Source organism: Dermacentor silvarum, chromosome 9 (genome assembly GCF_013339745.2).
Source record: "Dermacentor silvarum isolate Dsil-2018 chromosome 9, BIME_Dsil_1.4, whole genome shotgun sequence".
Lineage (NCBI taxonomy): Eukaryota > Metazoa > Arthropoda > Arachnida > Ixodida > Ixodidae > Dermacentor > Dermacentor silvarum.
The window spans coordinates 158,419,044-158,444,566 of record NC_051162.1 but is presented as its reverse complement, the minus strand read 5'-3'; the positions used below and the strand labels follow the sequence as shown (position 1 = coordinate 158,444,566).

General features: G+C 46.9%; 2 protein-coding genes across 2 annotated transcripts in view; one reads left to right on the top strand and one right to left on the bottom strand.

Annotated features, from left to right (window-relative positions):
* The window catches only part of LOC119464024 (uncharacterized), a 52,982-nt gene extending 41,709 nt beyond the window's left edge, over positions 1–11,273 (top strand). Inside the window, exons 9-11 of the mRNA XM_049655466.1 lie at positions 4,384–4,522; positions 5,830–5,994; positions 11,070–11,273. Coding sequence (XP_049511423.1) covers positions 4,384–4,522; positions 5,830–5,994; positions 11,070–11,273 — 508 coding nt within the window. The remainder of the gene's footprint in view (positions 1–4,383; positions 4,523–5,829; positions 5,995–11,069) is intronic.
* A 5,884-nt stretch (positions 11,274–17,157) lies between these two features.
* Positions 17,158–21,908, bottom strand: LOC125940211 (uncharacterized). Its single transcript, XM_049656034.1, has 2 exons — positions 21,451–21,908; positions 17,158–18,073 (listed from the first exon to the last, which is right to left on the bottom strand). Exons 1-2 carry the CDS (start codon positions 21,748–21,750, stop codon positions 17,717–17,719), a joined length of 657 nt encoding a protein of 218 aa, XP_049511991.1. The 5' UTR covers positions 21,751–21,908; the 3' UTR covers positions 17,158–17,716.
* Positions 21,909–25,523: the final 3,615 nt, after the last annotated feature.

The window sequence follows — 25,523 nt, the reverse complement described above, 5'->3', positions numbered from 1 at the left end:
CGTCCTTGTGTTTTCTCCTACGTTTGAGACGCACCTTGAGCGCGTCGCAGCTATCCTTGACGTCTTCCGCAAGGCTGGGCTCCAATTAAACTCATCAAAGTGCCACTTCGGGCGCCGACAGATTACAGTGCTCGGTCATCTCGTCGATGCTTCCGGAGTACAACCCGACCCGGAGAAGGTTCGAGCAGTAACAGCTTTTCCTGTACCTGAGTCTGTCAAAGACGTCCGGAGTTTTGTGGGGCTCTGCTCTTATTTCAGACGGTTTGTGAAAGATTTCGCAGCAATCGCTCGACCACTCACTGAACTTTTGAAGAAAGACGTGCCTTTTACGTGGGGTTCCCCTCAGGCTGCCACATTTTCATGCCTTATCACGATTCCGACCAATCCACCAATCTTGGCCCACTTTGACCCGTCCGCACTTTCATAGGTCCGAACCGATGCCAGTGGTTATGGGATCGGCGCAGTCTTAGCGCAACGACAACACGGACACGACCGCGTTATAGCCTACGCTAGCCGGCTCCTGACAACTGCAGAGCGCAACTATTCGATTACCGAGCGCGAATGTCTTGCTCTCGTCTGGGCTGTTTCAAAGTTCCGCCCATATTTATATGGCAAGCCCTTCTCAGTAATCACAGACCATCATGCGCTGTGTTGGCTTTCGTCGCTCAAGGATCCTACTGGGAGTCTCGGTCGTTGGGCTCTCCGACTACAAGAATATCCCTACATAGTGACGTACAAGTCGGGACGCCAACACCAGGACGCAGATTGCCTCTCTCGCTACCCAGTCCAAGACCCGACCTCTACGTCTGATACTGACACCGACGCCTGCGTTCTCTCTGTTTTTCCACTGGTCCATGTCGCCGACGAGCAGCGCCGTGACCCGTCCTTGCGTGTCATCATTGACCGCCTGGAATCGTCACTTGCCGACAGCTCCCTTCGCTTATTCACACTTCAAGATGGCGTACTCTACCGCCACAACGTTCACCCCGACGGCCCAGCATTACTCCTTGTGATCCCTAAACACCTTCGCTCGGCTGTTCTCCACGAACTTCACGACCTCCCCACTGCCGGTCACCTCGGTGTGTCACGTACCTACGACCGGATCCGCCGACGCTTCTTTTGGCCAGGGCTTGCTCGCTCCGTTCGAAGATACGTAGCTGCGTATGAGAAATGCCAGCGACGCAAGACACCGTCGACGCTCCCTGCTGGGTACCTTCAACCAATTGACATTCCCGCGGAACCATTCTTTCGGGTTGGTTTAGATTTACTTGGTCCTTTTCCTCTTTCTACCTCTGGGAACAGGTGGATCGCTGTGGCCACAGATTACGCCACGCGCTACGCCATCACCCGAGCGCTCCCTACAAGCTGCGCCACAGATGTTGCTGATTTTCTTCTACGCGACGTGATTTTATTACATGGAGCTCCGCGACAACTTCTCACAGACCGTGGCCGGACATTCCTGTCAAAAGTTATCGCGGACATCCTGCAGTCCTGTGCCACGAGGCACAAGCTATCTTCGTCATACCATCCGCAAACGAATGGCCTCACGGAGCGTCTTAATCGCACTCTCACAGACATGCTCGCGGAGTATGTGTCTTCCGACCACACTGACTGGGACCTCGCTCTACCGTTTGTCACCTTTGCGTATAATTCCTCGCGCCACGACACAGCCGGTTATTCACCATTTTTCCTTTTGTTCGGCCGGGAACCAGCACGGCCCCTCGACACAAGCATCCCTGTTCACGCAGCACCCACCAGTGAATATGCACTTGACGCCGTCGCCCGCGCTGCCCACGCAAGGAAAATTGCCCGTGGCCGCCTTCTGCACTCCCAAGAGAGTCAACGGTGTTTGTACGACCAGCGACACCGCGACGTGCACTTCCCACCTGGTTCTTTGGTGCTTCTATGGTCTCCGTCGCGTCAGGTCGGCCTGTCAGAAAAACTGCTGTCTCGTTACACAGGCCCCTCCCGAGTGATTCGTGCCGTGACTCCCGTCACCTACGAGATCGCCCCTGACGCCCCATCTGCTTCCCAGTTCAGTGATATCGTGCACGTTACATGGCTGAAGCAGTATCACCCTCCCAGTGATGACATTTAGACGCTCCGGGACGTCGCTTCTGCCGCCGGGGGATTATGCTACACGCGTGTGGTATTTGGTTTTTTGAACGAGGCGCGCGGGCGCCTAGACGAAGAGGACGAACTGCTCTGGGCTCTCGAGCTATCGGCTGATCTGGCCAGCGCTGCAGCTATCTTTTGTAAATATACTTGTAAATAGTCTCCTGTACTTAATTCATCTTTCGCGTAACATTTTCTTTGCAAATTTAAGCTTCTCGGCAAAATAAAAAAGAAAAAATCTGGCCATAAATGAAAATTGCGCTTCCAGCAGTCACTATAATTTAGCGTTCTTTCTTAATTGGAACCAATTTAATTAAAATTGGCCCAGTGGTTATCTAAAAAAAGCATTTCTGGATTTTACGTGTATTTCAATAGGCGGGGGGGGGGGGCATCGGGGTTAGGCCCGAGGTACAGCCTTTAAAGGGACACTAAAGGCAAATATTAGGTTAACGTGTACCGTCGAAATGCCATACCGGAAATCTCACAGCGCTTGTTTCTTGCCAAGAAAAGACTTTGCTTAAGAGAAACTTTTGTCGTAAGGGTCCGTATACCTTTAGGGCAATTCAAATCGCCCGCCCCCGAGCGGGAAGTGGTGACGTTGCATACACCATCACCTCACTTTACTCCGTCGGAGAGTAAAAGGGCGCCCGAAAGACGGCGCTACGGTTGTTTTTTCTTTCATTTTTTTTTTTGCGCCAATCGCAAACGGGCGGCCACGGAGAAACCTAGCCATGACAGAGCTTTGAATCCGGACTGCAGCTGCTCTTGGTCCAGGAGCGATAACATGGACTGGAATCACAGGCTTTCTCTTGCTACTTGCAGTTTGTGTGAGCTTCGCGAGCCAATAACGCCAGCGCAGCGCTAAGCGATAACGAAACTGTTTAAACGCGAATGCGCCGTCAGCGTAGAGTCCAGAGAAAACGATACTTCTCGATCGACCGCTCACGACGTTGTCAAGGACACGTCACTGAGTAATTTTTTCTAGAAACCGAATAGAACTGGATAAGTAACATTTTGTTCCGTTTTATATTGCAATGCAATTATCTTTTTATTACGAATGATTGAGTACTGGTGACAGAATTATAATGAGGAGTGCCTAAGTGATCGGGCTAGTACTTGAATGTCCTGAGGGAGTCTCTAATCGTGTCCAGCATTTACCTCAATTTTTTCCATTAATAAAGCTCTGTTTACGATAATATTGATGCTTTAGACATTCTGAAATTTAAAAAAATGATGATATCACCGCTCGCGGTATGTGACGCACTGTCTGGAGGGCTCTTCGGCATTACCTCCGAGATAGGCGGCACGGTCGTGCTGGGACGTGCGTCTTGCGACAACCACCAGATACCCACGTCGTCGGCTGAGGTGCTGTTTCGAGGCTGCTAACAAGAAAATTACGCAGTCATCATCTCCGCAGCTGTGTAAAGATTGGTTTAGTGGTGTACACTACTTATTTATAACAAATTTATTCAAAGTGAATTTGTCTACAGTTGGCCTTTAAGAGGAGAAAATAGAGTCGGGCAGGACATGTAATACGTAGGGGAGATAACCAACCGGTGGTCTATTAGAATTATGAGAAGAACGCTAAGAGAAAAGAAGTGCAGTCGAGGATAGCACGGGACTAGGTGGTGCGACGAAATTAGGAAATTTGCCAGAATAGAAAGCCCTGCTTGCCAGAACAGCAAACAACAAGTTCCCTGGGACCCCCAAGGGAGTCTCTGCCTGCACGCCGCCAACCCGCTGTAATCGCCATGCCAAGACACGTCACCACTGATTCAGCCACCATTATGTCCTCCACAACACTAGCCACAAGCGGCGACATTTCTGTTCAGCCCTTCATTCGTGGGTTATCTCGTCAGCTGACACGAGAGGTGGGCGATTGAACATCACTGGAGGAGGCCTAAATAGGATGAACATGATGACGACGAGAACGATGGGGATGATGACGATGAGCCAACAGGTACAAGTTCAAGCCACACGATGATGATGACGATACTGATCCAAACGGCACAAGAGCAAGTTCTGGTAATTCGATTCCACAATCAGACAAGCAATGTATTTTTCTTGCCACGTATGGGCTATTCGCCCATACATGGCAAGAAGGACAGCAGCACCACCCAAGGTCAGGAAAGGTCAGAAAGGTTCGCAAAAAAGCTTCGCTTAAAAACAAGACGGCGTCCTATGAGCCCGTGGTTGTGCGACGCGTGGCGACAGTGTTGGAGAGGAAGTTCAGTATGTGGTGCTGTAATGCATTTTTTTTATTTGCAGGGACACGTTCAAGCCATCTCTTTTCATTGTAAATGTCCACGTGCCTTACGAAGACAAGAACCTCTCCAACTGCATCATTCTGCCACCTAGCATTTTGGCTAAACCAGACGGAGGCTTTATGGCTTATGAAACGTCCATGGTAAGTGCTTACACACTGAACATTTAACGGCCTTATGGGTCTATAATAGGTGCTCGTTTTTTTTCGTGATTATCATTTCAACCAACCAACATCTGCATCCTGAAGAAGCAATATCGAGTTGCTGGTGGGGACAGATTACCTTTTCTTTGGTGAACTTTCGAGGCGAATTGACATGACAGCTGCCATGGACGACCAGAAATGTGCATGAAACAAACTTCAGCAGCTAAACAATGGCTTTCAAACTCTGCAGTCAGATATGTCGGTACGCGCCAGGTGTTCGGAAACAAATAATTTTGATCTACACAGCTGCTATCACCGCAGGGAATGTTTCAGCTCGCTCTTGTGCAGAGTAAAATTCGTTATAACCGCAAGGGTAAGGGGGTGTTAGCCGTTGGACAAACGAGCACATTTAAGCCCGGCCCACATGGAGCGAACTTTCACGGCGAACTTCGTGCAGCCCGCACCAGCGCGGCGGAACGCCAATGTGCCGCCGCCATGCTGCACCCACATGTGGCGGGAAACAAGCGGCCGCCACCGCCGCCACAATTTCAGTGTTGCTAGAAACAGCGTGATTCCATTCCCAGTAAAATGCAGTGAAGAAAAGGCGAAAGCTTGCAATCTTAAGACGCAGTGAAGCTGGCTGATTGATTGCTTCTCTTGGTTGTAGCTATAGGTTTAACTTGGCTATGTCGAGGTTTAAACTTGGTTGTATAGCTAGGCCTATACTCGTGTACGCCATCTGTACTAGCACTGGAAAGGCTGCGGTAGTACTGGAAAGGTGCGCGGCGGCAGCGCGATGGTGCGGGGGAGCATGACGTCATACCAGCTGTGGTGGCGGCGATAGCGCGGCGGTGGCGTGATGGCGCAGCGCACCTATCTTTTTTTTTTTTTTTTTCAAATCAAAGGCTGCTTGCCCTCCTCCGCGCGGGCGCCGCGCTCCCATCCGGAGAGGTGACGTATATACGCAAGTGCGCCTACGTACATGGTAGTGCTGTGACGTCACTGATAGTTACACGTTTTGTCCTGTAACACGTCATAGTGACAACAGATTTGTTTAATCTTTTGCCTCAATAGACAAGTGAAAGTTTAGAGATAATAAAATATACAAACCGAATGACTGCGTGCTTTTTTTGGTTTACTTTCTACCATAGCAAGATATATGTACTTCCGTTTCGTCTGCTTGTTCCCACTTCGTGCAGTTGTAGTCCGAAGTTTAACCCGAATTTTCACTTTTTCTGTTGATTTTAAATTGCTCGGTGAATATTCTATTCTATTCTACGCTAAGTCATCGGCCTGCTCTGTTCCAGGAGGAGGCGTTGGCCTACATGCTACGTATACATGAAACGGTCGACGCGAAAATGGATACGGCGATCTCTGTCACATTGAGAGCCCGCTACTACATGCCGAGGAACATTTCTGGCGCCGAAGCGTCTACATACCAGCCGTTCCAAGAATGCCAGAGCTACGAAGGCGTGAGCGATACTTATCCTGCAGCGGTATGTTCACAGCACGACGGCACGTTTCGTTAGTGTGTCGGTAAATGACAGATGTGCGCATTTGAATAAACAACCCCGTGACCCTTCACTTGAGTAAGGGTTATCCTCCTAAGACCCAACACGACGCAAATGGCACAGTACCGTTCATAGATTCAATTGTTATTACCAACTTGTCTCTTACTAACCTGAAAAAATAACCCCTCAACTCACGGCACGCGAGTTATTTTAGCGAGTTCTCCAGTAGCGGAAAAAAAAAAATTCCTACCGCACCATACTGATAATGAGCACTGAAAAGCATCATGCTTATTCGCACATGGCGGTCGCAGCGTATATATATTTCACATAAATAGAGCAGACGGACGCAGAAGCATTCTGCTTGTTTTTCGATTTATCTTCGGAAAGCAAATATAGGAATCTTGCCGCGAAGTTCCGAGAAAACGTCGTTCGAGTTTAGTGTGTACTGAACACCACCTGATTGCACCGAAACTGTCCACAGCACCACCGCTCCTTCGTGGCACAATTTTTTTGCAACTTGTGTGAAGCCCTAACGTGACGTCACTGGCGCCATACTGTTCTCCTGTTGATAGTTTTCGCAGCGCCGCTGCAGAGACATGCGGGTCGAGATTGTGCGCATCCTGTCCTCGGGCTAAGGTGTGCAATATCTTGTTTATCGTCAATTAAAAATATGAAATAGTTTTTTTTTTAATTTTGCGTATCCCGGGGCTGCATACCAAGCCACCAACTTGTCACGATACACCAGGCGTGGTCCTTCGGAAATCCCATCATAAAAGACAGAAAACAAGTTGTCAAATAAATGTGAAATCTGGGACGGCTTTCGGTAATTTCCTAATGTGCTCCGTGATTCGTGAATATGCTTGCTCCAATGCAAACAAATGGGCACAACGGTTGCATTGTATGATGCGAACGCCACATTTAAATGGAAATTTTAGCTCGCGGTCAACCTCAATTTCATTATTCAAATACATGTAAAAACGCACAAATGCATTATTGAGACAACCGCAGCACTTATTTGAAATAAATTCATCGTTGCATTTCAGAGATAATGCTAAATTCTAGTGACTTCAGAAAGGAAAATTTTTATTCGCAACCTCGAATGTTAAACAACATTGCCGAAAATAGGCGAGGTTAATAAAACAATAGAAGCACGGCGATTACAAATATGCAACTCTAAACCAAAAACGATATCGCAATTTTGTACTTATTTTGTCCGAGCATCACAAACTAACAAATTTGACATATCAGTTGATATAACCTTCGTAAAACTGTTAAAATAATTACTAAGGTTTTGTATACTTCACAATTTGACGGTTAGATTCAGGTCAGATTATGTATATAATACATTAGTTCGGTCCATATTGGATTTATTATTAGGTGCAGTTTACCGACAGTGATAGTGGGTTTATTGCCAAGTTACTAAGTTTCACATTTTATACTTGAGTTCTTAGAAACATTATATTATTACATTTGTTTAAAAAATGACATCCTGAATAAAAATAAAGTTCATTGCCGGCCTGCCTGCCTGCCTGCCTGAATAAAAAATTTGTTTCATTCAATCACTAGAGTCTGTATTTTCCTTTTAAGTGTAACAAACAGCATCAAAATTCATGCAGTGGTTGCTGAAAAAAAAAAGTCATTTCTCCGTTCCGATATATTTACATAGGAACATGCCGAGCTAAAAGCTTCCTCTGAAATTTCAGCATATGCATGAGCCAATGGGCAAATTCCGAAGCGCAAGTTAGTTCTCTTGAGCTAGCTAACGTTTTCGGGGCGTAAGGAAAATCTGTAATTGGTTGACGTGGAGAGGCGCTGCTCTTGATTAAGTTTCAACTCATTATAGTCATTGACATGGTGGAGTACGTAATACCGACGGATCCATGCAGATTTCACGAAAGGCGATCTTACGATACTTTCGATTTGACGAAGTGTTTTTTTTTTCAAATTTCCCCACACATATTCGTAGAACCCGATGCATTGAAAACCTCGAAGCAACGAAGTGAGCGCAATGTCTTGCCTGATTTAACGAAACTTTAGTGAAAACCATGCGTGAAATGCTTTTATACTGGAGGGGGCCGATAGTGAACGCAGTTTGGCATCCAGATCTACAGCTTCTCGTACTCCTCACTTTTTTTTTTACCTTCCACTACTAGAGCTCCTGTTAACCATACCTTTTCGTGGAAAGCATGGGTGAAATATGGTTGTGCCGGGTTCTAGTTAAAAGCCGGCGGATGCTATTGACCTGTGGGGAACGTTTGCCGGCTCCTACGTAAGAATAAAAGACGCGCTCACTGGGCTAGGCTTCTATGATAAGTACGCACGCCCTCTGCTCACAAAACCCACGCAGGCATACGTTTTGTTACCCTTTTCGCTATTCCGCGACAAATCGATAACCGAAGCGATCTGCTGAAAACGGTCATCGGTAAAAAGCAAAACAATGCCCGCGTGACGGTATGTTATTCATTATGCATGACTTTTCCATTTAACGAAGTTCTGGATCTAATGAAACAATCATTGCTTCCCATCAAGCTCGTAAAATGGAGAATTCACTATCGTGTACGCAGAAGGGGCGTAGCCAGAGGGAGGCGGGGGCACACTGGGTACATACCCTCCCCCCCTCCCCCCCTCCCCCTAAAAATGTGTGTAACAGGATGCCACCAGCTCAGCCCAGCCCCTCCCACCCGTTCCATCCCCAGTCAAATACATGCTCTCCCTCCCCCATCTTCCCCACTCGCCATCTACCCCGAAAAAAATTTTTGGCTACGCCACTGTGAGTACGAGCGCAAATGGGTTCAGATGTTATAGTACTAACTACCGCGGGATCTTGTCATGTCTAAAGGAAGGAAAATGGAAATGGCGCAGATATCGCGATGTTACAAGTAATGGCCAGGAATGTACCGTTATCCTTGCAAAGAAAAGTGGACGATCACTGCATTCACTGCAATCACTGGTCAGAAACATGGATGATCATAAAGGAGCTTGAAAAGAGGTTTATGACCACGCAACGAGTGATGAAACGAAAAATTATGGGTGTCAGGTGTAGAGACAGGAATACAGTGTACGGGGATACAGGAATACCGGAGTAACCGGTATTTTAGTTGAGACGGAAACGAAGAAAACTGAAAACGAGTTGGACAGAGCACGTAATTGGCCTAGAGCTAATACAATGTCGTTTATTGGAGTAACAAAATGTGCCCCAAGGGCAGGGAAATAATTAGGGGAGATGATTAGGCAGAGCTTTAGGTGATGTATGTGCACTTTAGATCCGCTGTGCCACCAACACAGTATTCGCGTTAACCACGCAGTGTTACAGCCTCTTAACGATGACAGATGCGTCATGGAATGTCAAATGTCATTCATTCATTCATTCATTCATTCATTCATTCATTCATTCATTCATTCATTCATTTGCATACTATTGCAGCGAAACTCGCAGAATCACCACGCACAGTTGCAGTAATTAGGCTGTAAACAAAGTGTAAAATCTGAGTAAAGCTGTTTTACGAGGCTGTGCAGGGTTGTGCCCTAAAATTTCACATGTCCCTACTCCTGACGCAGGTTTGCAAAGCTCCCTACACCTCAAACTTCAAGTATTACAAAGATAAGGAATCAGCTTATACGTTTAACCCGGATATGATGCGAACCGTAACGTACGATACGGATGCCACATTAAAGAAAAAGGTAAACTAATTCTTTTTACGTTTCTCCGGAGCAAGAACGTTGCAAGGAACTGCGTACTTGATATAATATACAGAAATGAATGCAATACGAAAAGTTGTAGGATAGCGTGCTCCATAGGCGTATTGATATATCGGCACCTTGGAGAGCTTTAGTCTGAACGTAATGTTTACGGAATACCTAAGCACCGGGTACACAAGCATTTACAGTAGTACTGGTGGTGCCATCTCGTGACACTGACGCCAACAAGAGCGCGAAGAGGAACTTTAATTGCAACGTCTATGTTCTGCCTATGTGCTGATGCAGCAGCGTCGGCAAATACAATCGTTAACCCACAATGAATTTACCAATCGCCCAAACAAACGTTTCTAACGCATTGTGGTTGAATAAAGTGACACGAGATGACGGTACTAGCGCTCCTTCAGTGAGGACCGGACCCGTTACAGGCATAGGTAGCGGTACAAGGTATAGATAGAGAAGTTTTGAGGAAGAGAAAAAAAGATGAAAGAGATGTAAACAAGAATGCTAGGCTGAAAAGCATGTATAGCACACCTGACTAACTCAAGCAGGCTAAGTGACCACTTGTCACCGCCCCGTTTCAAAGGGGATGTCAATAAATCGTCATCATCATCAGTCGTCGACGTCAGATGTGTTGTAGTGTTCCGTTGCGGTACTCAGCTATGGCTGCTACATCGGGCCTCACAAAGGGGCAAATCGCAAATGCATAGGAAGCGACTGAAAGAGCAGGAGCGGGTGCCGAAACGTCACGACGTCCGGCTCCCATGTGATCACCTGCTCCGTCATGACGTCATGACCCAATCACCTCGTGAGAAACGAAACTGACATTGGCTGTGAAAAGCAATCAGATTTTCAAATTATTTAGGCACTGTGAAGCTTGCTTACTAGTATCTTCAGCAGGGTTTCGAGGTCCTGGGCATTCACCGCAAAAAAAAAAAAAAAAGGAAGAGTCGGAAGTGTGCCTTGTCAGTACTACTTTAAGCAAACAATGCTGTGATTTCGCGTTTTAGAAAAAAACTGCGAATACTAATAAAGGACTGAACTTGTTCGTTCCTTTCATATCTGCAGTCATCCGCGAACGTTCAGAGAGCAGGAAATTCGGAAAAAGAAAGAAAAAGAAAATGCAGAAGCATCAAGTCTAAGCATGGAAGCATTCGCTGCAAATTTCAATTGAATGGCGTGCGCATTTACTGCGACGACGATTTTTTTCCCCCATACAGAATTCGTACTTCAAAAGCTCTTGCAGTCGGGGATGCTTTTGTTCTGCGAAAACTTTGTGTGACCGCGTCGTCACTTGCTCAACATGTAACGGCTGATTTTCTTTGTCCTTGTCGTTCCAGGTTTGCACACTGAAGAGGGCGCAACAAAAAATAAACTTTGGCATCGCCGCCTTTGACATCGACTACGACGTTGCGACCAAGCCCTGTCCCCAGTTGCACCTCAACGCTGGTGATTTTACCCGCCTTACAACGTTAGGCGGACTGCGAAACTACATAAGTGACGGTTTCTTAGACATGGATGAATGTCTTGCTGCTTCGATATAAAATGATTTATACATTTCTCACGTGTCGTCCCGGGGGTATATATAAAAATTGCTCCTGAATATGCCAGCGCCAAGCTATTCGTGCTTAAATTATTGCAACGAAAATAATGTGCTGCGGAAAAGACAATCTTATAAGGCTGATGAGTACAAACCAACTTCAAATAATAAGTGCAGTGATAATTTTTTCATTTGTGGGGTCCAATAACTTGCACTGCCCTTTCGAGCCAACTTCGTGATCGCATGCCCATAGGTGGTCAAACTGACCATTGACCGCGCTATTTAATACAAGGTAAATGATATAGGTAAGGCAGAAAGTTGGGCTAGTTGCTAACGTACATACTAAGACATAACTAGCGTAATAACACAAGGACTAAAGAAATAACATTTGCTAAAGAAAAAAAAAACCATTTGACTAAGAATAACTGTCATTTTCCAATACAATGGGACCTGTCCTTCCACCTTTCTGAATAATACTTCCCTTACCTACGTTACCTCTTACTAGCGTGGTCCTGTGATCTTTCTTTAATCCCATGTCTTCTTACGCTAGTTATCATGTCTTATTAAGGTAAATGATTACACCGTGGCGCGCACATAGAAAAAGGCTGGTATTTTTCGTAGTACAATTGCTCCAGCTATCCGTTAAACAACTAACAGCTCATCGATGAGACTATGCGCTAAGCAACAAATCGGTAAACTCGAGGGTCGTATGGAAGTGACGCACCACGGCCGGTGCTTTCGAGATTGCCGAGGATCCCCACAAATTCAGCAACGGTCACCGAGAATCTAGTAAAGAGCATGGCGCGGCTTGCCGTATACTGAAACCGCCATTGGTTCACCGCACGATTTTTTCTCTTCTATTCCTTTGCGCAGTACGAAGTGTGTCACTCCACTTCCGTCATCGGACATCATTTTGTGACGGGGCCCGCGTGGGGAGGTGTTTTGGAGCGCTCACTTTCGCGAGACTTGGTGTGACTCGGCACCGGCCACTGCGAAGTAAACGGCCAACTGCGTTCCTGTCACTACACCACGATCGCTATCTTCACACAGAGTCAGCAACACTGTCGACCGCTAACACTAAAGGAAAACCATATGGGTTCCTCGGAAAGAACGATTCGCATCTGAACGCTATACCATGTTAGTTAATCTATAGGCTGGTAGCGCGAAGTTGGAATAATTGGCCATTCGATGCACTTGTCCGCCGGAGTACTCATCTCCCAAACATTGGCTCATACCCACTACGGGGGATTGGCCAAGAAGAAGGCGGTTTCGACTATGTTTACTAGAGTTTAAACAAAAACTAAATTTGTATAACAGCAATAAAAAAAAAAAAAAACAGATGCCGAAGTAGGGAAGCCTCAGCCTGGCGACAACGTTTCGATCCGGGCACCTAACTTCGTCAAGTGTGTTAGGTTCATTTAAGCGGGAGGAGTACATCTGGCAGTGTAACTAAACCGAGTGGCGCAACCAGTGTACCTGGTGACACTAGCGGCGTGTTTCCCATCAAATATAAACAGCGTTTCGGAGTTTCGCGCTTCTGATACTTTGGTATTTTGCATGTGATGATGATGATGATGATGTCCTCAGCACATGGCTCGTACCCACTTCGGGGGATTGGCCAAGAATTGAGCATCTGAACTTTTACATATGCATTCTGAAACTACAGTTAATGTGCATTTTAGTAATCAGAACAACAGACAGATTAATTTTTCTGAACTGCATAATTTATAATACTAATGCTATAAATTAAAACTGAAATATCTCTCAGAGAATTGTAAAAGTGTTTCCTATTCTTCTTCGTCGTCTTGGTCTTTGTTGTTTTCTGCGTTGACGTCATCGTCGTCGTCGTCGTCGTCGTTGATATGGTTGTTGTCGCACCGAGTGTTCGTGGCGCATGAATACAATAAGGGATTGGCCATCAAGCGTTTAACTAATGAAATGATCAACGGCAAGGCTAAAAAACAATTTGAAATTGGGCATATACACATAAAAATTAAGGGTGTGGGAGAAAGTAGAAATAAAGAAATCGCAGGACTGTGCAGCCCAACCAGCACAGCCGCAGCGTAAGCTGGAGTAGTGGTTCAAAAGGAGCTCCATTTTCGGCAGCCACGCACTTGAGGGTTTTGTAGGCGAAGTCTCCTTGCGTCGTTTTGACTAGAACTGGTCTGAACTGTCCGCCCGGCGTCGACGGCGAGCTACGGCTTGTGCTGCTCTCCGCACAGGGGTCTGCTTTCCCGACGTTGCCTGGTTGTAGCCGTGCGCGTAGCTCTACGATTCGCTTCTTCAGCAGCGCTTCGTACCTTGCGAGGAGGCGCCATAAAGTGTACCGACGAGGCACTTTATGAGACTAGCCTGCTTGATTTAATCAGGTACGCCATACATGTTTTTCATTCTAGCATTTTTTACACATCTCCTTAGTCTTATTTTTCTTTCGCAAGAAAACCCAACCATTTCCTGCCCAATCTCCTATAGTGGGTAGGAGCCTTGCGATAGCTGCGATGGACCGGCGGCGGCTGGTGGTGAACATCTCCAACCGAAACGGCTGCTGGAATGAACACATAACAACTTACGCTCTAAGATAATATTATAACAAAATCTCTGAATTAAAAAAGGGAGATCAGAATAATCAATCTAACAGAGCGATACACTAAGATAATTCCGTCCGCCGAGCAAGCACCTGCGTGGCTAAACCAAACCCTCCGACTGTTCGGCTTGTTGTGAACTACTTCGAGGCTTGTTAAATATCTTGCCGCCCTACAAATCGGAGGTATCCTACGCAGGCGCGTTTTGCGCCTAATTGCTGCATCATAATCATCTATGGTCAAGCATTTTCGCTGGTACTATATTGATCGCAGGCGGAAAATTTATACCTGGTGTTGATGGTGGCGTGGAAGAAGGCGGCGTTAGCCAGGCATACTTAGCCGGCAATTGTTCCGCCCGATCTTCCATTGAGTTGAGACCAGGGATGTGTCACCAGGTGTCGACAAGGCCCGTGTCTCGCAGGAAGAAGGCTATCAGCAGTCGTTGCGCTCTCTTCCTGATCGCCGCGTTCCCTCCGTGGAAAACGATCGACGTTTTCAATGGTCCTGTGCGGAAGACCGCTCCTTTGCGGACTGTCGACCATCGCTTTTCTTTCGGTGTCAAACTGCGGTCCTAGCCAACTGAAATGTTCGAAATGTCACCAAAGAAGGTACAGAGCCGGGAAGCGCAACGCCCAGTCTTCAATAACCAAGCCGGGGTCGGTTCTGATGTGGTACAACAGCATCGCTTCTTTGCGAGTAAGTCCATGAGTCAGGCAGGCTTCGTGTGGAGTCTTGTGGATCATCCTAAAGTGAAAGCGGATTACAGCAAAGGATACAACGTAAAATTTCAATGGATACCATCCCATGCAGGAATTAATAGAGGGAAATGAAAAAGCTGACGCTCTTGCACGCCTATCGCTGACATGTTTCCCAAAAGTGAAAGCGCCAAAAACTCTTCAGAACATTAAGATTTATAGCTGGCTCTGGGCTGTGCAAGCTATACATTAAGGCTCATTGCCTGGTGCCCATCTTCTGTTCCGCTGACTTAGAGGAGTAGTGTGCGTCGCCATATTGGGGCGTCCTGATGTTTCCCCGTAACCCATTTAATTTTTCGAGGAAAATCGCTCAGGAACGTTATAGAAAAGTCCCTGAGAGCTATAGATGGTGTCGATTATTTCCCAATTTGCAGAAACCCAGGAGGGGGATTGGCTGCACATCGGAAATGAATTAACTAGCAATAGCTGTCAAAATTTGACGATAGAAAATGTAATGTAAGTGCAATTGATGAGGGAAAGAAATTAAATGGTGGGGTTTTACATGCCAAAACCCCGATCTGATTATGAGGTACGCCGTACTGGGGGACTCCAGAATAATTTGGACAACCTGGGGTTCTTTAACGTGCACCTAAACCTAAGTCAGGGGTGTTTTCGCATTTCGCCCCCATCGAAATGCGGCCGCCGTGGCCGGGATTCGATCCCGCGACTTCGAGCGCAGCAGCCCAATACCATAGCCACTGAGCAACCACGGCGGGTAATCGATGTCGGATGACAAGACAAGGAGAAAATAAATGCTAATCTAAAAAATAAAAGTGTGGCGAAAAGACATCGCAGCTGAGTCGGCAACACCTCGTGGATGCTTCAATGAACTTCCTGGTGACGTCTGTCTTTTTTTCCCCTTCAACACTTGATTTTTGCTACCTTTCTTTCAATAAGTTGTCTCGTGATTCAATTTCCTCGTATTGTTTTCTTTTCTTTTTTTAACACGAAAGTGTTTTATGCCGGGGTCCACCATGCTTTGTGTTTTTCTAGGTAGCTAGCTAGCTATATATAGGTATAATTGTTTCGCATCTTAAAGTTTTACATCCGTCCGTCCGTCCGTCCGACGGATGTAAAACTTTAAGATGCGAAACAATTATACCTATATATAGCTAGCTAGCTACCTAGAAAAACACAAAGCAAAGTGGGCAAATCTGAAAAAGGAAGAAAAAGCAAAAAAAAGAAAACAATACGAGGAAATTGAATCACGAGACAACTTACTGAAAGAAAGGTGGCAGAAATCAAGTGTTGAAGGAAAAAAAAGACAGACGTCATCAGGAAGTTCAGTGAAGCATCCACGAGGTGTTACCGACTCAGCTGCGATGTCTTTTCGCCACACTTTTATTTTTTAGATTACCATTTATTTTCTCCTTGGCGTGTGCAGCGAGTGCAGCTCCATTACCGACGGTGGTGCTCAGTGGTCTCGACGTGGTGTTGGGCTGCTGCGCTCGAAGTCGCGGGATTGAATCGTGATGGAGGAGACGGCCACCAGGCGTCAGCCGCATTTCGATCAACGCCTAAGGGCGCTTTAGCCAAAAACACCAATGACATTAGAACTACTTCTGTGCACGTTAAAGAACCAAATTATTCTTCCGTCCGTCCGTCCGTCCGTCCGTCCGTCCGTCCGTCCGTCCGTCCGTCCATCCGTCCGTCCGTCCGTCCGTACCGTGTCCGTCCGTCCGTCCGTCCGTCCATCCATCCATCCATCCATCCATCCATCCATCCATCCATCCATCCATCCATCCATCCATCCATCCATCCATCCATCCATCCATCCATCTTACCGTGTCAGTGCGTCTTTCTACGCTCTGCTCCATTGTAGTTATAGTTTTTCTACGTGCTGTACTTGTCAAGGTTAAATAATCTTGCAGTATCTTGAGTACAAATTTTTCGAACTCTGTTTCCTGAATCGATGCCACGATACTAAACGCAAAGTTAAGGTGCTATGATATGCGACAAGCTTCAAAGATTCGTGCCCAAATATGATGTGACGTAAGAGTATAGCAAGACATTTTTCATATAAAAAAAGAGGAAGAGACGGAAGTCGCAGTTTCGGCTGTCGTCACAACAATTATAATGATCACTTTTCATTATTTTTATTATTTAATATTTCTATTTAAATAAAGCTAATACATACCATTAAGTTACAGGGAAGCCAGGCATTCCATTATGTTTCCATTGCGAACCTTGGCCAATGCCGCCTCGTGAGTACATGCCATGCAGTGGAGGCAACAACAAGCGGTGATATCAAATTGTTTTTCCTTACCCGATGTTGTCTAACTCTTACAGGAACTATCATGTTATAGAATATGTGCAAACATTGCCAAGCAGCGTAAAATAATGCACAATATGTGCCCATATATAACAGTGTACGTCTTCCTCTATGCTGTCTATCTAATGAATAGGTACTGGAACAAATTTTTAATTTATCTCTGTTGTTGCTTAAAAGCCGGCGGCATTTAAACAGCCTTCAATCATCAGTTCGAGAATAGCATAATTAACGACTCCCAACAGCTTGCCGCTGCATGACTGCTGTAGTACTGTAGGAAAGAAAAGTTAAACCCGTATGCAGTGGCGCTCGTCACCACTTTTTGGCGCAGCGTCTGCATCGACTACCACGAACTATCTCCTTGCGATATGATAATCACTTCAACATCTACAGGCTCTACGCAGAAGCTGCAAACATCAGGTTTATTTATTCCTCACTCACGCACGAAGAAGTCAAAATACACCTGATAAAAGAAAAAACCAGAAACATGGGAAGACTGAAAGAGTAGAGAAAATAACAGGGCTTCCGCGCACTTAAGACTTAAAAGGAAACAAAAGAAAAGAAGAAGAAAGAAAGAAAGCTAGGGGCGTGGACCTGTGGAATGCTTGGATTCGCAGGCGATCCCTGTTGGGGCGGTCTGTCTTGTCGTTGTTGTTGACATGGGCATAGTGAATCTGCTTGAGAAATACATGTCGCACAAGGTGACGGGTAAATGGCATCCTGGAACGACTGCCGGCCTGCTGTTATCGATGACAATCACAAAAGTCACGAATGGGGGTCATCGCCCCCCGGACTTTGAATAGTTAGCTCAAGCACTCTCTACAATCCTCGTCGGCCCATCCTACGGATCCTCGCGGATGGTCAGCTGCATTAGCCCCATCAGGGTTTCCCAGTCATCTTCGTCATCGTATGACTGGACGATGTTCCACCAGGGACTCGTGAAGCGGGGGCAATTGCGCAGGTGTTTGACCTTGTGCTCGATGCTCTTGAAGAGCACGATGCCACACCGCTGGCAGGAGAGGTCGACGACCCCCGGCTCCACCGTCGACTGCTTCTCGGTAGTGGGTGCGGAAGGAGTGGTCCGAGCCGCTCCCGACCGACCAGCCGAAGTCCCAGCTTGCGAGGGCGCGGCGTCCCCTATGGCCTCAAGGCGAGCCCGGTAATCTTCGTTTTTGAGCATACGTTGGTGATTTTTCCCCTGCAGGATTTGAGGCAAGTGAACTATGCGTCACTGTCATCGTCAGTAGCTATTGCGTCAGTGATCGCCCTGATTCGTTCTAGAACTTCTAAAAGCAAATCAAAACGATCGTAATTATTTAAATATATATTTTTTTAGTGCGAGCCCACACGTTTTCTGTACGTGGGCTTAAAACTAGTTCTTGTACATTTAGAACATGTCACGAAAGTATTCGGTTGCTTCACGTGTCTTCATTCATTCTGGTGATATTAGTACATCCGGAAAAATAAACGCGACAACAGCCGGCAAAAAAAAAAAGGAAAGACGCGACAGACTCCGCATCACAAAGTAGGTGTTTGCGCTAAGCAACTCCAATGTCATGCTCAAACTTGCACGACCTGCCAATCCGAGACATCTGCTGCACGTCTTACAGCGATGGACTCGCAGTAGTTCGAGTCCTCCGCAAGGCTCGCGACCTTCCAAGGGAACTATTTCGGGAAAACGGCGAAAGGTTTCTGTTTCTAGTGGCAGCGAGAACACTTGGTAGTACTCAGTCTGAAGTGAAGATTACTCGGACAGCAAATTCAAGACCGTCTTGTGCCGCAAAACCAAGCGAAGAATTCACACCGCATCCTTGTCATCGAGTGCGTCTGCTCTGAAGTCAATGTCTGAATGCTAACCATACGGTAAACATTCATGTCCTAAACAGGCAAGCTGTATATCGTGCGGAATGAAATTAAGATTGTTAGTCTCAACTTCACAACAAGCATCTTTGTCATGGATATTTCAACGTAAGCGCGCTTGGCACTCTGTTCAATATAACACAACTGTGCAACACCAAAGCCCCATGTCTCATACCTGGAGAGAGAGTGAACACAGCCGGCAACATCCGTGATATTGACACACGTACTTTGACACGCCTACACGTGACAATATTTACACGCATTTACGGATCACCGAGCTTCATACACAGACCATTGCCTATACGCTGCCCTCCAACAACTTATAAAACCTGCTATTGAAGCTACATGTTAAAGACAGGCACATGGGATCCCTCTGGAACACTAGCTGTGTCGTGGTTATATTTAAGGTCGACTCAATACGAGCATATATGTCCAGGTCAGCCGCTTCTGACGTACAGTTCGCCTATTCTTTTCAAAACATCTTCACTCCCACAAATGCCTGGAAATCGGATAGGCGTACAATCTCAGCGGAGTGTGCCTGGTGTGTGAAGTGCGTTCTCGCGACGCCGCTTACAAAGACGGCCCTCGAATTAAATGCCGATTGAAAGTTACGGACAGCGTAGACAGATGCTAGTTACAGACAGCGCAGGCATATGGCCGCCTCCGCGCAAATTGTTGCGTTTGAACTACGAACCGATACGTGACAAAAAGCTCGCAACAGTAAACGTTTTTCATACCGAAAGTTTAAAAAAGAAAATGTTTCCATTACCACTCGCAGATAATGACGCAAGATCCAGAAAGTTTAAAACCAGCGCTACTGCCCGGCAGTTCTGAAATCAGGCGACGTCTGCGATTCGCTGAAAATCTCCGAGGCGACTTGCGGATGTTCAGAGCTCGCGGTCGAGCGCAACTTCGTCGCCAGCTCTAAGTCACGAGGACTAAAGCGATGCATTATGCTTGTCGAAGGAATAACGCTGACAAGAGGTGCATGGGCACAGAGAAGTAAGACAAATGTTTAAATACATTTCAGGGAAAACAGGTGGAATGCGGGAGATGGAAACTGAAGTCGGTTAGCAACACGAGAACAATGGGGAAAGCGGGAGCCAACGTTTCGACAAGTGGGCTTGTCAAGTGGCCTTGTGTCAAGTGACAAGTGGCCTTGAAAAAGACAAGTGGGCTTGTCAAGTGGCCTTGTGTCAAGTGACAAGTGGCCTTGAAAAAGACAAGTGGGCTTGTCAAGTGGCCTTGTGTCAAGTGACAAGTGGCCTTGAAAAAGACAAGTCCACTTGTCGAAACGTTTCGACAAGTGGGCTTGTCAAGTGACCTTGGGTCAAGTGACAGTGGGCCTTGAAAAGGCAAGTCCTTGTGGCAAGACGTTTCGACAAGTGGGTTGTCAAGTGACCTTGTGTCAAGTGACAAGTGGCCTGAAAAAAAAACAAGTGGGCTTGTCAAGTGGCTTTGTGTCAAGTGGCCTTGAAAAAAAGACCAAGTCCCTTGTGGACACGTTTCGACAAAGTGGGCTTGTCAAGGTGGCCTTGTGTCAAAGTGACACAGTGGCCTTGAAAAGACAAGTCCACTTGTGGAAACCGTTGCGACAAGGGGCTTGTCAAGTGACCTTGTGTCAAGTGACAAGTGTGGCCTTGAAAAGGCAAGTCCAAGTGTGGAAAACGTTTCGAAAGTGGGCTTGTCAATTGGACTTGTGCAAGTGACAAGGGGCCATTGAAAAAAGCAAGTGGGCGCTTGTCAAGTGGCCTTGTGTCAAGTGACAAGTGGCCTTGAAAAAGACAAGTCCACTTGTCGAAACGTTTCGACAAGTGGACTTGTCAAGTGGCCTTGTGTCAAGTGACAAGTGGCCTTGAAAAAGACAAGTGGGCTTGTCAAGTGGCCTTGTGTCAAGTGACAAGTGGCCTTGAAAAAGACAAGTCCACTTGTCGAAACGTTTCGACAAGTGGGCTTGTCAAGTGGCCTTGTGTCAAGTGACAAGTGGCCTTGAAAAAGACAAGTGGGCTTGTCAAGTGGCCTTGTGTCAAGTGACAAGTGGCCTTGAAAAAGACAAGTCCAATTGTCGAAGCGTTGGCTCCTGCTTTCACATTGTTCTCCTGCTAAATACATTTCAGGCTTATATACCCTTTGTGTCACAGTGACGCAGGCCATTTCTTTTGGATTGGCCAAGAACGGCCCGGCTGCGCAGACCCAGTGGTCCGAGTTGTCTACTGGGCACCGGCCGTGGTGGCCTAGCGACTATATGGTATTGTGCTGTTAAGCACAAGGTCGTGGTTTCGACTACCGGTTGCGGCGACCGCATTTCAATGGGGGAGAAATTCAAAAACGGCCGTGTAATTTAGGTGCCCGTTAGAGAACACCAGCTGACCAAAATTATTCCAGAGTCCCTCCCACTACGGCGTGCCTCATATAATATCGTGATTTTTACACGTAATAAGTGGCCAGAAGTCTTCTCTTTCTTTTTAATTTCGTCTAGTCGTAGTCGACATGGCAGCAACCAACACCAAGTTTTTTTTTAAATTCAGGAACATACCCACACCCACATACTCATTGATCCAAGTTGTCTCCTCGACAAGTCAGGAGCAGCCATAGCAGCAGGGCCCCGCAAAGTCAGGGCAACAGGCAAATTTTTTAAAACTTCGCCTTCAAAAAGCGCCACAGATGCAGGTGATGTGCTGTAGCCACGCCACCTGCTTATTTTATGCAACGTACCTTGTTATGGATTTCCAAGGAAATTTTCGAGTTCACAGGGACATTGCAGACACGGCAAATTATAGGCCTCGATATTTTACGCCTCATTGGAGGCGCCCTGGGTTTCGGCTCGGAGCTGCCATCACTGGACCCAATGGTGCCGCAGGCAACTGAGGCATCGCCTCCTGGTCCGAGTGCGCTCCCGACCTGTGTCTGCGCTGCCTTCTTGCGGTGCTTGTCGGTTTGCAGGTGAGCAAAATATGGTACCGGGCCGTTGAATTCCTTGCCGCAGTGGGTGCAAGAGAAGCCAGACGAAGCCATGCCTGCGAATCCCGCGGGTAAAGCGGCAAGTCGCAGTGTTCTCGCCGAGAAGATCAATTTCTCGGTACCCTTAGTGGTACCATCAAACGCTTCTCATTTGAACTAAGAGGGAATAGATAGACGCCTTTCAGCCCCAAACCACAACGTGTAATTCGATGTATAATCCTGCCAACGTCTAACGACGCCATGTAAAGCGAACTTTGGGCCACTACGAAGTTTTTGTTGGGCGGTGAAGTTTCGCAAGACTTAAATGAGGCATCCGTCCACTTATAACAACCCGGTTCCCGTCACATTTTGGTTACAACGAACGGAATGAACCGCGCCGCGACAGCGTTCTTGGAGAGCCGGCAGAATGCAGGCCAGGTAGCCTTCACACGCACGCGTGCGCCCAGTCGCTTGAATGTATGCGTGTGCTTTAAAGCTCCGTAAGGGAGACGGATCCACAGCGCCTCCACGCTCCATGCACACAGAACACAGCCACTCAGCGCAGCGCCTACCTTTCATCCTTACCTAACCCCTTCAATCATGAATTGTGATCGACTGTCGATAAATGTATGAAATATACATAATTTTATGCCAAGGTGCTGCACACTCCATGAGCAAGTCAAGGTGGTAGAATGACTTTTTCTGCATTTTATTATGAGTCACCACAATTACACAGGGATTAAGTGTAATTATTGTGCACTCTGTAATAATTGATTTCTTCATAAAAATAACTGAATCACTGGTGCTAATTATCTGCAGAAGTTAATTATTGGTTGCAAGCTTTACTAGGGAAAAAATAATTCGCAATTGCTACCGAAACGTCCCGCGTCACACCTCCCGTCAAACACTGTTGTGCCTTCTCCAAAGCGATCTTTGGTAGCGATAGATTTCCCGAAGAAGTAAAATGACGGTACTTGACGTAAGCACAACGTTCAATTTACCTTAAGATTGGATTTTTTTTGTCTATTCCTTCCGCCAATTGCACAGAAATGGCAAAACTAAGTTGCGTACACAAATGTGTACACCGTCACTGAAGGGGCTAGACAATAGCTTCCTTTCGCTCTTTCGCCCGTATTCGTCATGGTGGTCGGTGGTGGGTTGGCTTTGCACCGCCGTTACAAAAGACGGCAACGCGAAGCGCGTAGGGCTGTCTCGCGCGCAACCCAGTCATGGGGCGCTATCATCGCCGAACGCCAACTATTACAAGCTTTCCGAGATGCACGTGCTGTCCGAAGAGGAGCGTCTGTCTTAAGGTTCAGATGCTGAGGTGGAACGGTCGGGAAGGACAGCCATCCTCTTATCCCGTCCTCCCCTGTGGCGCCGACGGGTGAGAGCTCCGGCGGAGGGAGAGGAGAATGCCAGTTTCCTTCCCAAGGTGCTTCTTTCCCCCCGGCGCTCGTGCCGCTGGAGACACTAGACAGCTTTAGCGGGTCCGGTATTTCAATAAACGCAAGCAGAATGGGCGTTTCACCGGATGAGGAGACGCGCAGACTTGAACGACCTGCACGGTGCAGCCAACTGGTGGCGCCAAGCTCAACCAGACAAAAACAGAGCTAATATTGCTTTTACTACTGCCGAAACCTTACACAAGCAGCAAACTAAAATACACTGGTTTACTACAATATTAGCTGCGTTTGTCAGGTGGAGCTCTGCGCCACCATGCAGTTGGCTGCACCGTGCAGGCCGCTCACGTTTGCGCCTCCGCCCATCCGGTAAAACGCCCAGTCCGCTCGCGTTTACCGGAATACCAGGCAGGCTAAAACTCTCTACAATGCGCGCATGTAACGATTCAGCTTATGTCTCGACAGATGCGCTGGGTAATGCCTCTTCTCTATTGAAGCTATGCAATGTACAATAAACGATACATAAATATCCTAGCTGCAACAAACAGGTCTTCAAGCGCATCATTTCTTTCATTGGGCGAATTACTTTCTAGAATAGTTACGTATGCTGCCGACTAGTTGGTGCATGAATAGAAGCCATTTTAGGCGTAAAATAAGAGACGCACTAAGAATAGGCCCATAGAAGCACGTACTCGCAAGTGACTTAATTTTAAACGTTTTACTACACGTAACCTCAGACTTGCGCACAACAGTGCAACGAATGACTTAACAGACTGATATCAAAATTATGATATCCTAACACCAAGGAAATTAAACTCATTCACGTAAAGCGGCAATGAAGGAACGCTGATGCAGTGGTCATGTGTGAACCATTGCTGGCGAGCACAGGTATACAACTCAAGCGCATGGATACCGTCGCCCGTGAAGTGGCGGAGGCATTTTATGTTAGAAAATTTGGTGACCGGTGCATCCGCTTTCCTTCGTTGTCGCTTTAAGTGAACGATTTTCATTTCCTTGGTGATAGGATATCATAATTTTGGTGTCAATCTATTAAGTCATTCGTTGTACTGTTGTGCGCAAGTCTGAAGTTATGTGTAGTGAAATGTCGGAAAATTAAATCAGTTGCGAGTGTGCGCTTCTGTGTGTCTATTCTAAGTCCGTGTCTTATTTTGCGCTTATACCGTTTCTAACTTTCTAGAAGCGTTCGCCTATTCGCTTATACATATACACTTACGCGATCATCCTCGATGGTTTCCTGCATATTTTTCTTTCTGTCTGGTTCACGGATGCACTCTGAGCGTGTTATGTCACAGAACCAAACACGATATTGCCGCGCATCGTCTTTACCCTGTTTCACACTGGGCGATTTTCGCTCAGCCGCGCAGCGACTTTCGTCGCTTCGAGACCATCGCGATCGTGTTGCGCCCCCCGCAAATGGATCTCGTCACCTCGGCCGCGCCGTCGCGGAGAGGTACAGCGCTTGGGGCGATTGTTGGCGGGGGCCGACGGGTCACGTGACAGTATGGGACGTCGAAACAGGGGCTTTCCCACCGACGTCTATTTTACCGCGTGTTGTCGTACGTGCTTCTTGTCGTACCGCAGCTGCGGACCAAGCAATCCTAAATGTTCAACGCCACCGCAAAACACGAAACTTAATCCGTATTTAGGCGACGTAATAAAAATGCAACACTGGTTACCGTGTTGTTTTTGTAGCAACGATACTGGTGTGAATACTTGTGATAGCGGCCTGCCGATTTCCGTCACTCCTACGAAAATCCCCATCGCACGACGCATAGTAAATTTTTCAACCAAAATCGCTGTGCAAAGAGTGCTGCATAAGCGATTTTTTTTCGCTCCTCTAGTAAAATGTGAATTCGGCGATGTATGCAAGAATTGCGGATTGTCAAAGTCTACTGCGCTCACGCAGTAAGGGAAGGGTCGGAAGGGGATATATCAGGCCACATATAAACATGTTGGAGAAGCCCTTTTCGAATTGTTTGTTGGCTTTAGTGCATCAATCAATAGTCCTGTAATGCTTGCTAAAGCCAAAAATATTTCCTCTCTTCCGCGTGCATGCAAATATGAGCGGCTTTAGTAAAGCTGGCATTCTCTTCTGCTTATTGAGGATGTCTGTGAAGTGGTACGTCAGCTGAGTCTCGACACAGGCGGTCGTTTTAGGCTTTGACAAAGCTGGCAGGCATGGGAAGACTGTTAGGGCTCGCAATAGCGTAGGCACTTCGGGGAAGGTCTGCCATGAAGGAATTTTATAGAGGCGCGAGAAGTTCAGAATATGGAGGCCTAGCGATGACCAAGATAAACCAATAAACCAGCGAACCCCAAATTGCGCCTTGTGTTGTCAATGTCTACCGCTCAAGCATCTTGTACACCTATGCACTACCACGTCGACAGCTTTACGAACTTGTAGAGTATACGATTATCAGGTCG

Excerpts from the sequence above, each read along its gene's own strand:
- LOC125940211 (XM_049656034.1), bottom strand. The coding sequence starts at position 21,750 with ATGGCTTCGTCTGGCTTCTCTTGCACCCACTGCGGCAAGGAATTCAAC. Across the intron at positions 18,074-21,450 it reads CCTTGGAAATCCATAACAAG|GGGAAAAATCACCAACGTAT; the intron begins GTACGTTGCATA and ends CAAATCCTGCAG.